This window comes from Phoca vitulina, unplaced genomic scaffold (genome assembly GCF_004348235.1).
Source record: "Phoca vitulina isolate PV1807 unplaced genomic scaffold, GSC_HSeal_1.0 scaffold52, whole genome shotgun sequence".
Classification (NCBI taxonomy): domain Eukaryota; kingdom Metazoa; phylum Chordata; class Mammalia; order Carnivora; family Phocidae; genus Phoca; species Phoca vitulina.
Window position 1 is genome coordinate 5,203,999 of NW_022589755.1, and position 10,604 is coordinate 5,214,602.

The 10,604-nt window shown below is 56.8% G+C and overlaps 1 protein-coding gene across 1 annotated transcript; it reads right to left on the reverse strand.

Moving 5' to 3' along the window:
* Window positions 1–3,670: 3,670 nt before the first annotated feature.
* LOC116622459 (cytoplasmic tRNA 2-thiolation protein 1) lies at window positions 3,671–9,608 on the reverse strand. Its single transcript, XM_032388930.1, has 3 exons — window positions 9,560–9,608; window positions 5,881–6,425; window positions 3,671–4,236 (listed from the first exon to the last, which is right to left on the reverse strand). The coding sequence occupies exons 2-3, from the start codon at window positions 6,386–6,388 to the stop codon at window positions 3,671–3,673; spliced, it is 1,074 nt and encodes a 357-aa protein (XP_032244821.1). The 5' UTR covers window positions 6,389–6,425; window positions 9,560–9,608.
* Between the last annotated feature and the right edge of the window lie 996 nt (window positions 9,609–10,604).

Here is a 10,604-nt window from a genome sequence, read left to right on the forward strand (position 1 = left end):
TCCAAGAGGGTGGTCCAAGAATTCTGAGTGGATGGGAACCCCCCCTCCATCCATATTCTGAGGGGGTAGAAATGCACTTGCGATGAGACAACATGAGTGGGCATGAGACAACATGGGAAGGGAGGGGCCCCCGTGACAGGTTACGCCAGTTCTGCAGTGAGAAGAGCTCAGCCTTCACCTCCCTGGTCATCACTGGGGAGAAGGGTTCCGGAGGGGGCAGCTGGGAAGAGAGAGCATCATCCCTCCGCAGCGCACCTGAAGCACAGGTGTAGCAAGGGAGGGACATGACAGAGTTTGCAGAGAATGTCCAGCTGCCAACATGGGAGCCCAAAGGGGGAGCTCCCAGGTAGTTCTCTGAGCAGCTGTTGCCTCTGTGGGGCCCATGGCCAGGTGGGTAGTCGTGGGCTTGAGGCTGGTGTTGGTCATCAGGGAAGACAACCTGCATGGGGAGCAAGACAGTGAAGCACCCCACACGTTCTGTACAGTTTTATACTTGTTTGCATCGGGAGGGTAAGTCTTGTATTGGTTATTCGATCCTGCCTGGTGCTTTTTATTTTTTTATTTTTTTATTTTATTTTATTTTTTTAAAGATTTTATTTATTTATCTGAGAGAGAATGGGAGACAGAAAGCGTGAGAGGGGGAGGATCAGAGGGAGAAGCAGACTCCCCGCCGAGCAGGGAGCCCGATGTGGGACTCGATCCTGGGACTCCAGGATCATGACCTGAGCCGAAGGCAGTTGCTTAACCAACTGAGCCACCCAGGCACCCTGCCTGGTGCTTTTTAAAATGTATTCCAATTCAACAACGACATTTTCCATTTTAGTGTCTATTTTCTTGAGCACGGTGACAACGGTTCAAGTCCATGCCTGAAACTCTTGCATCGGGATCACCTGTGATCGTGTTTGTGCTGTTTTTCTCTCCGTATGCCATCATTTTGTCCTGTCCCCTGGCAGATTTTTAAATTGAAGGTCAGGTATTTTGTATGAAAAATTGTAGGGATTTTCTGAGGCTCGGGTGGAAATTTTGCCCCCCTGGATACTAGAAATCTCTAGAATAGCACTGCACAAAGGAAGGTTCTGTGATGATGAGAAGAGAGCATCTGCACGGTTTGGTATGGCAGCCACCGGCCATGTGTGGCCATAGAGACTTGACATGTGTTTAGTGTGACCGAGGAACCGAGTTTTGAATTAAAGTTTTTTAAAGATTTGTTTATTTTGGAGAGAGAGAGAGAGAGAGACCCTCTCCCAGCCCACATAAGCGGGGAGAGGGTCAGAGGGAGAGAAACGCCCCGCTGAGCACGGAGCCCTGCACTGGGCTCCATCCCAAGACCCTGAGATCATGACCTGAGCTGAAACCGAGAGTCAGATGCTTAACTGACTGAGGCACCCCTAAATTTAATTTTAATCAATGTAAGTGTAAACAGGCTCAGTGGCCAGGGCTACCCTAACTTTTGCTTTCTGACAAGCAGACAGAGTAGGGATCTTCACCTGGTCTGGGATTGAGTGTGTTTGAAGCTAGGTTCTGGTGTTTTTGTGGGTGGGTCTACTTCCAGGTGACCCTTACTTCTAATTTGTGACCTTACTTGGGTCCTAACAGGTGCTTGCTGGGCCTCTATTTTGTACGAGACCCTGAACATCAAACTTTATTTACCCGGTTCCATTACTCCTGTCCAGGGGAAATATGAACACAGTGTCTGGATGACCTCAGTGCTCTTCCCGTCACCCCAGATTCTGGCCCCTCGAGTCCCTGCCTACCTAGTCCTGGACTCCAGTCCTATGACACTGTTGAAAGCTCTGCTCAGATCCCCAACTTCTTAGCCTATGCTTTCTGCCTGTTCCTCAGCTTTCTGACCCCTGCAGCAGAATGAGCCTCTTCAGTGGGATCCTGACTGCCTTGGTAGCTTTTTGAGGTCTTCAAATAGCTTGCTTTGTTATAGATCTATTTTTTCTTTTCCAGTTGATCTCAGTGGCAGTGTTGTTCTGACACGAGATTCTCTGTCATAGCTAGAAACCTCCCTTGCTTTATTTCAGTCTCTGTTCAAGTCACTTTCTCAAAAAGGCCCTGACCTCCCAAACTGAAATAGCACCCTTTCCCCTTAAGCTGCTTTGTTATTCATAGCATGCATCATCAGACGTCACATTACACCCTAATTTGTCTATTGCCCCTCTCCCACAATACTGTAAACTTCATGAGTGAGACGGATTTTTTTTTAAGTTTATTTATTTTTGGTAATCTCTACACCCAATGTGGGGCTCGAACTCACAACCCCAAGATCAAGAGTTGCATGCTCCACCGACCGAGCCAGCCAGGCGCCCTGAGTGAGAGGTTTTTGTCTTTTTTTTTTTTTTTCCAACAATGTTTAGAAATGCCCCTGCACACATTAGGGATTCAGTACATATTGAATAAATGATGTTGGTTATCTGGTGGGGTGGGAGATCTCCCCTCAAACCTCAGTCCAGTTAGGGAGAACAAGAACCAGAGTGTGGATGGCCACACATGAGGGCAGGACCTGGGGGCTGGGACTTGGGCAGAATCCTATGTCCCGGGCTGGGCAGGTGAGAAGAGTCAGGAAGGCTTCTAAAAATACCCGGGAGGATTTGAGAAGGAAGATGGCAAAGGGAGGGCATTCCTAAAAGGGACCAGGGCAGCAAAACTTGGAGGGGGGGACTGAGAATGCCAAGTCTCTCCCCAGGGGTCATGCTGGAAGCTTTTCTGGGCCTCACACCCTCCTGGAAGCGCAGGGTAGCAAATCTGAAACCCAGAGCCCCCTGGTGGCCACAATGTAATATGACCCACAAGGTTGGCTACCATATATTGAGCACCCTATCAAATCCTCACAACAGCGCTTTGATGGGGGGTGGAGGGGTGTAATTCCATTTCAGAGGAGGAAACCGAAGACCAGAGAGGTTAAGTCACTGACCCAGGCTCACCCAGCTCTGCCTCCATAATCTGAGGTCTGGGGAGCCCACCCAGCTGCTCCTCACCCATCACACAGAGACACTAGGAGAGATTTCGGGGGTGGGGGGGTGGGGAGCAAATCCACCGTCTTGAAGAGCTCCAGGTGCAGATCTGGGTGGGAGCGCCCAGTTCTGTCCATCTCCAGCTAGGTGACCTCAGGCCAATGAGCTCGTGTGTGGTTTGGATGAAATGAGACCTTGTGGCGTCTGCAGTAGGCGCAGCACTCAAAGATAAGCAGCACGGTTACTGTAAACGACCAGAGCCCACCAAGTCGAGTGGTTTTGCTAATCTCGCTACAGCCGATCATGACACACAGTAGGTGCTCAAGAAGGCTTGGACTCTCCTGAGCATGCCCAGAACTGGGCAGAGTACTAAGTAAGCAGCCCCTTAATTTCCACTGCTTGGGAATGGGAAGTTGTTCAGTTCTCTTCTCTTTTAGATCCAAGAGTCCACGTCCCAGCCCCTCTTCCCTCAGACCCAGGAGTCCTGGCCCACAGCCCCCCAGGCCCTCCTCCCTCAGACCCTGGAGTCCTGGCCCCAGTTCCTCCTTCTCCAGCCCCCCCAACCCTCCTCCCTCAGTCCCAGGACTCCCGGCCACCAGCCCCTCCTCCCTCAGACCCAGGAGTCCCGGCCTCAGCTTCTGCGGGGTCACCGGTAACCGGTCCCGTCCGCCCCCCTCCCAACCTCACACCGAAGCCCGGGCGGAGGGGGTCTATTCGCAGCGCTCCTTACAGGCCGCCCCGCACTCCCCGCCGGCGGGGCCGGGCGCAGAACCGGCGTCGCTGGGCGGCGGGGGTGGCGGCCCCTCCTCGTCGCGCGCCCCGCCGCCCTTGCCGATGGCCAGGCGGGGCCGGCCGCGCCGCAGGCCGTCCAGGAGGGCGCAGGCCTGGCAGAGCGCGCGGCTGGCCAGCGCCCCGCAGCGGGAGCAGGCGCTGGGGGGCGGCGGCCGCGCGGCCGGGGCCAGGGCCAGGCGCTCGGCCGAGTGCACCAGGTCCAGCGCCGCCGACGGCCGCGCCGCCTCCAGGAGCTTGAGCAGGTGGCGCGCGTGGCCGCGGAAGGCCTCGGGCGCGTAGACGCACTCCTCCGAGAAGTAGTCGAGGCGGCGGAAGTGCGCGTACAGCACCACCTCCTTCTGCGAGGCCAGCTGCAGGGGGCGGCAGCGCGGCAGTGCGCCCCCCTCGCCCCGCGAGCCCAGGCCCCCGCCCCGGGCCAGCCGCCCCGCGTCGCCCCGCAGGAAGTTCATGAGCACGGTCTCCGCCATGTCGTCGGCGTTGTGGCCTGGGGGAGAGAGGGAGAGCAGGTGAGGGGGGGGTGCCACGGGGGGGGGGGCAGCCAGGACCCAGCCAGACGGGGAGGGGCCTGCAGAGTGGCACGCAGTGTGCGACCCGGCCATGGAGACCCCACCCCCAGGACCCAGAGAGAGATGGGGAGGGGATGGACAGTGGCAGAGTAGGTGACCAGGCCTTGGAGACCTCACACCCCAGACCCTGTGGGGCAGCCAGGACCCAGGGAGATGCAGAGGGCGTGTGGGGAACAGCAGGGAGGGCCACACAGGGCCATGGAGACCCCTGGGCACCACGGGACAGCCAGGTGGAGGCTGGAGGTGGTCACAGTGAGAAACAAGAGGGGAACACACACAGGCTCCCGGGAAGCAACTCGGGGTGCCCTCATTTGCCACCCACTTACGGCCAACCAGGCCCTGTGCTAGTTGCCTTTTCCCGAAGGTAGTAACAGTGCTTTACACCACAAGGACCATTTCAGTCTCAGAAGTGCGCTTCCTACTGCACAGAAGTCAAAAGGGCATTTAACGGTTAATGGAGATTCTCAAGCGAGCTCTTGCCTCAGTGCCTCTGGGAATGCAGGTCACCGCGTTTAGAAAGACCAGGGAGGAGGTTAAGGAATATTTACGCAACAATCACCATAAAAACATAAGCTGAATGTCTACTTATCTGCATCTTGTCATCTTATACTCGAATCTGTATAGTCCAGATAGTAAAACACTGGCCTCCTTAGGGCTTCTCCAACTGGCCATACCAACCCTCCTCAGGGCCTTTGTATAAGCTGTTTCCTCTGCTCAGAACCCGACCCTCTGTCCGACCTTCACTGGTTACTTGGGTGGCCTTCAGGTCTTGGCTCACTCTGGAAATGCTTCCTAACCCCACTCTTCTCCCTTCACTGGGTGCTCCTGCTATAAACTGGCAGAGTGTGGTTTTCGTTAGTAGCCTCCTCAGGTTATAACCATGCACGTGAGAGCAGAGCAGGAACAGAGACTGTCTTGTGTGTCCTCACGATGGCAAACATTTCTGTAACGTGTACTGTTGCCGGTCTCCGGTCTAAGTGCCTCACACATAACTCATCTAATTCCCAGCAACCCTGGGACCTCGGTATTATTAATAAGCCCATTTTACAGAAGAGGTAACTGAGGTTAGGTATTGCTCTGGGCTGCGGAGCTTGTATCTGCTACACAGTAAATGGTCAAGAATTATGTGTGGAAGTAATGACCGGGAGAGAGTAAGGGTCAGCAGAGAGGAGAGGCCGACAGAGAAAAGCAGGGCAAAGACAGGTGCGCTGCAGACTACAGGTGGCTTCTGACGGGTGGTACCACTTCACTCGCCTCCTTTCGTGAGGGGAGACACAAAGAGCGTCATTCTTTAAAATGCAGGGAACCGCGGCCCCCAGAGGGTACCCCTCCAGCCCTCTAGCTGCCAGTGTGACGGCAGCGACTCCGGAGCGCGCAGCGCCCGTCCCCGGCGCGCACGCGTTCTGTGCCCGCGCACCTGCAGCCGGCATGCGCGGCCCCTTCTCCTCGTGGGCAGCCTCCACCCGGGGCACACGCAGCGGCGCCTTCCCCACCTCTCGGAGCCGGGCCCAGGCCCTTTAGGTGCCGGCCCCTCGGCCCCCGGCGGCAGTGCCCGCGCTCACCGGTCACGATGTGCGTGGCTCCCACGAGGCGCGCCCCCTCCTCCAGCGCGCGGCGCCGCAGCACCCCGCAGAAGGTGCAGCAGGCGCGGCTGCGGCCGGAGCCGGCCGTGCTGCGGGCCACGGCGTCCATCGTCCAGCCCCCGAAGAGGTCCGCGTAGGCCACGACGGTGAGCGGCAGGTCCCAGCGCGCCGCCTGGCGCCGCACGGCCGCCAGCGCCGCGTCGCGGTAGCCGCCGATGCCCTCGTCCACGGCCACCAGGCGCAGCGAGACGCCCAGGCGCGGCGCCAGTTCGCGCAGCACGTGCGCCAGCACCGTGGAGTCCTTGCCGCCGGACGCGCCCACGGCCACCACCGCGCCGGGCGGCAGCAGGCGGCCCGCCAGCACCGTGTGCAGCACCTCGGCCTCGAAGGCGGTGCAGAAGCAGGCCCCGCACAGCGCTTGGCCGGAGCGCGGGCGGCGGAGGGCAGCGCGCGCCGCGCGGCAGGAGGCGCACTGCGGGGCGGGCATGGCGGGTTCCGGGCGGGCCGGGAGGAGCTGGCTTCTCCTGGACGGGGAGAGAGGGGAGGCAGGTTACATGCGGATTCCGGTTTGCGGGGTCATGGCCTAGGGGAGGCTGCCAGCTACCTCTCCTGCCCAAATTGATCCAGGGCCATGTGCAGGTAGAATATGCTTTTTCTGGACGTTCCGGCTTCAGGAGGCTTCTCGTAATGCACCCCATTGTGCACCAAGTAGAGAAGGAGCCTGAGTTGGTATGGGGGTGGGGTGGGAAAGACAAGCAAGTTACACTCAGAATTAGGTTGTGTCCTGTTTGAAGGGTTGGGGCTGCATATTAAGAAGCAGTGTCACAGTCTCCAGGGAGGCCCGAATCAGAGGGACAGGGTGGAGACCTTTGACCTGGACCTCCAGGGCTGTTTAGAGAGCCTGGGAGGGTCAGCAACTCTAAGGAAAGAGAAGGGGTAGGGGACTGCAGCTCTATTCAGGGGAAGGGGGAGAAACGGGAAAGACTAACTGGATTTCACTTTGGGTGGGGGTGGGATACTGTCTCCTGGAATGAGCCCCGACTGCATCCTCTGCAGGGCGGGGTGATCACCAACTCCAGGGAGACACAGAGGCAGCGTGGATCACGTCTCCAAGGACCCCAACTGGGGCTGCTTCTGTTTCCCAGGCAGGGTGGATGGGCCTCCAGGATTGGCCTCAATTCTGCTCTGGTATCAGAATCTCCCACAAGTTTCTATGGACTTACAAAACATGGATTAGCCCATCCTTGACCCCTTTCTGTTCCCGCCTCCTCCTACCTCGTTCCTCCCCAGCAGAAACTCCAATCCTCCAGCCACACCCTCCTTGGGGCCACATACCTGGTAAACCCATAAAAATCCACCAGGCTCAGTACCCCCTCCCCAAGCCACCATTGCCTCCAGGCTGGCCTAGTCCAGGAGCCTCTGAGCAGGTCACCCTGCTTCTAGGATTTGCCACAATACGTGGAGTCACCTTATGAGACTTTGTTTACTGTCTGTGACTTCCTGAGGCAGGGCCCATGCCATTCAAATGTCTAATAGGCATCTCAAAACCCAGATTCCTGCTTCTTCTTCCCACACCTGCTTCTCCTCCAGTGAAGAGCAGCTCCATCCTTCCAGCTGCTCAGGCCAGAAGCCTTGGGGTCCAGGACCCCAGCCTGCTCTTCCTCCACCACCCTTCTCACTCTCCCCGTGGGTGATTCCAAATTGCAATGTCGAGTCGCAGCCATTCCTCCACATGTCCCACTGAGGATGCCCCAGAGACATTCTCAGACCTCAAACCCCAAATGCCCAAATGGAAGACAGCAAATCCTGTTTGACTATAGCTTCTACGCAGACCCAGAAGCTGACACTTCTCACCATCTGCACGGCTGCCACCCTAGTCTGAGCCACCATCTCTTCTCACTTTAGGAAAAGCCAGTGGTCTCTGAGGCTCTCTGTGACCTGGCTCCCTTTTTCTCTGACCTCGTCAGCCCCCTCCTCGCTCATGCTGGTCTGTACTCTCAAACACTCCAGGACACACACCTACTGCAAGGTATTCGCACCGGCTCTTCCCTCTGCTCAGAGTACTCTTCCCTATCACTGGGCCAGCAAGTAGCCCTTAGGAGCCATCAGCCATGACCATCAGGTGCATCTGTCAAGCTGAGCAACAGCCCCTTGAAATTTTTTCTCTTTTGACTTGATCCTCCCTCTGCTCTTGTGGTTTATCTCCTGCGGAGTCTCCAATCTCTTTTGGAGAGTCCTCTTCATGGTCCTCAGGTTCTGCCCGGCCCATTCTCCTTGTGGGTGACTCTGACCTGTGATGTCCACCCGGCTGGTCCTCCAAATGCCCCAATGAGGATCCTGTCTAGGCCGTCTCTCAGATCCCAAGTGCCCACACTGGCCAGTCTCCAATCCCTGCCCCCCCCCCCCAGCCCGCCCCAGGCAGAAACCTGTTCTTACCCAGCTGTTTCCTGTCTCCTGCGGGCACCACCACCTTCCGCCCAGCTCCTCCACAGGACAGGACATAGTCACCTTGGATTCATCCCTCCTCTTGCCCTAAATCTACAGTCACCCAGTTCTGGGGGTCCGCCTCCTGAAGGAGGAAGACCCTGGCAGGTGTTGAGCCTTGCAGGTTGTCAGAGACTCATAGGCCAGGATATGGAGTTTGAATTTTATTCAGAGAGGGTTTTGAGCAGGAAAGGGCTATGATCTGACTTATGTTTTAAAAGGATCCCACTGACTGCTGTGCGGGGAACATACTTGAGCGGGCAAGAGCAGAGGCAGGGAGCCCAGGAGGAGGCTCTGGGAACAGCCTGTGACAGTCGCAAATGGCCTGGGTGGGGTGGTGGCAGTGGAGTTGGGAAGGAAGGGTGGGACTCGGGAGCTGTTTTGAAGGTAGAGTCCATAGGACTTGCACAAGACTTGGATTGTGGTGGGGGCTCGGCTGATGAGAAAAGATGAATGGAGACTGACTTGGAGGCTTTGGCCAGACCCCCCAGGAGGATGATGGGGCCATTTCATCAGGAAGGCCACAGGAATTCCATTTAGACATATCAGGTTTGAAATGCCTGCTAAGCATCTTCCTGCAGAAGACTTTATGGATCCGGCCCGGGTCAGGCGCCCCCTCCAGGCTCACAGACCCGCTAGTATGCCTCCATCCCCGCACGACTCTACCTGTCAGTGGCAGACTTGTCCCCTCTGGGGTACTAAAGGCAGGGACTGGGTCTGCCTTGTCCACTGCCGTCTCCCCCCAGCCTCGCACAGGACTTGGCACAGTGCCCGCGCTCCGTAAATGAAGTAGAATGTGGGAATAATAAGTGCCCCCCAGAAGAAGAGACGCGGACCTCCGGATTGCAGCCTTGTCAGAGGGATGATAGTGTGTGACATCCTTCTATCAGAGCAGAGGTTCGAGGACACACTAGGGGCCTCCTGGATGTACCCGATGCTGTGGGGGTGGGCAGGGAGATGGTGGAATCCCTACCTGGGGTAAGGGGTGGGTGGGAAAGAGACAGGATGGACCACAGTGTCCAACGTGGGGATCCTGGCCAGAAGGCCTCTGGGACACTGCCGTTAGGGAATCCGGGGGCTCCTGTCACCACTTCCCGAGCCTCTCGACTTCACATGGCATCGCAGTTAAGAACAGGGGCCCACGGGCCCATCCGCTGCAGGAGGAACAACTCACCTGGACAGAACGCGGTACTAGGACGTCCAAAGAGCCCCACACGCGGAAGTCTGGCACGGAAGTGGCTCCGGCGACTACAACTCCCACAAGGCCTTGGGGACCGTCTTGCCTACTGCTCCCAGAACCCCATGCGGCAATTCGAAGCACCTGAGGTCACTGGGCCTGCTGGGCCTACAACTCCCAACAACCCTTGCAGCCCATTCTACCGTGTACTGCCCGGTTTCCTTTATGCGCCTGCGCACGAGCTTGGGACTTGGCCGTGCTGCGAGGTTTTTTGTTTTTTTGCTTTCTTTTTTCCTGTGGCAGTGCACTGTCACCGTCACCGTGCAGGACACTTAAAAGGCGACGCAGCTGTATTCGGATTATCTGCTTTTGTGGGATTATTAATAGGCTTTATTTTTTTTAATTTTTAAATTTTTTTTTTTTTTTTTTAATTATAGGCTTGTAGAGCATTGATTTCTAACCTCAGAGGTGGCCTTGCAGGAGGGAATTGAATGTGGGAGCGCAGTGGCTGCTCTCCAGTGTGAAAGGAGGAGGTTGCGCATGCACAGGGCAGAGAGTCCGAAGGTCGGGGCTGGGAGTGGATCTGTGCGTGCCCTGTGCGGGTGCTCATGAACATGTCGAATGGGGAGAAGGAGCGATGTGTGTGAGCCGAGGTCTCTGTGCGTGCTTCAGCTGTTAGTGATCTGGTGGTGGTCGGTGTGTGTGTTGGGGGGGTGGGTGTCTCTGGACATGGCTCCTGGCTCTGGATAGTGGGTGACATTGAGATCCACTGCGCAGGTTCCAGCCCGTGAACCGGGTAGTACACACTTCCTTTCACGAGGAGGTGGAGCTGGAGGGTGGAGAGCTGGTAAGAAAGGACGTGGTGGGACCAGGAGACCCCAGAGACTCCGACTTCCGATCCAGAGGCTCAGACCCCAGAAATCCAGTAGTCCTTAGGGCCAGGGTCATGGAGACTTAGAGTTCCAGTAACCCAGGGGCCTGAGACCCAGACCCTCTAGATTTATTACTGAGAAATGCCACTCTAAAAAATATACCCAACAAA

What these genes read in the sequence shown, in the direction of transcription:
- LOC116622459 (XM_032388930.1), bottom strand. Translation starts at nt 6,388, where the DNA reads ATGCCCGCCCCGCAGTGCGCCTCCTGCCGCGCGGCGCGCGCTGCCCTC. An exon ending in AGCCACGCACATCGTGACCG is followed by an intron (nt 4,237 to 5,880) that starts GTGAGCGCGGGC and finishes TCTCTCCCCCAG; the next exon opens with GCCACAACGCCGACGACATG.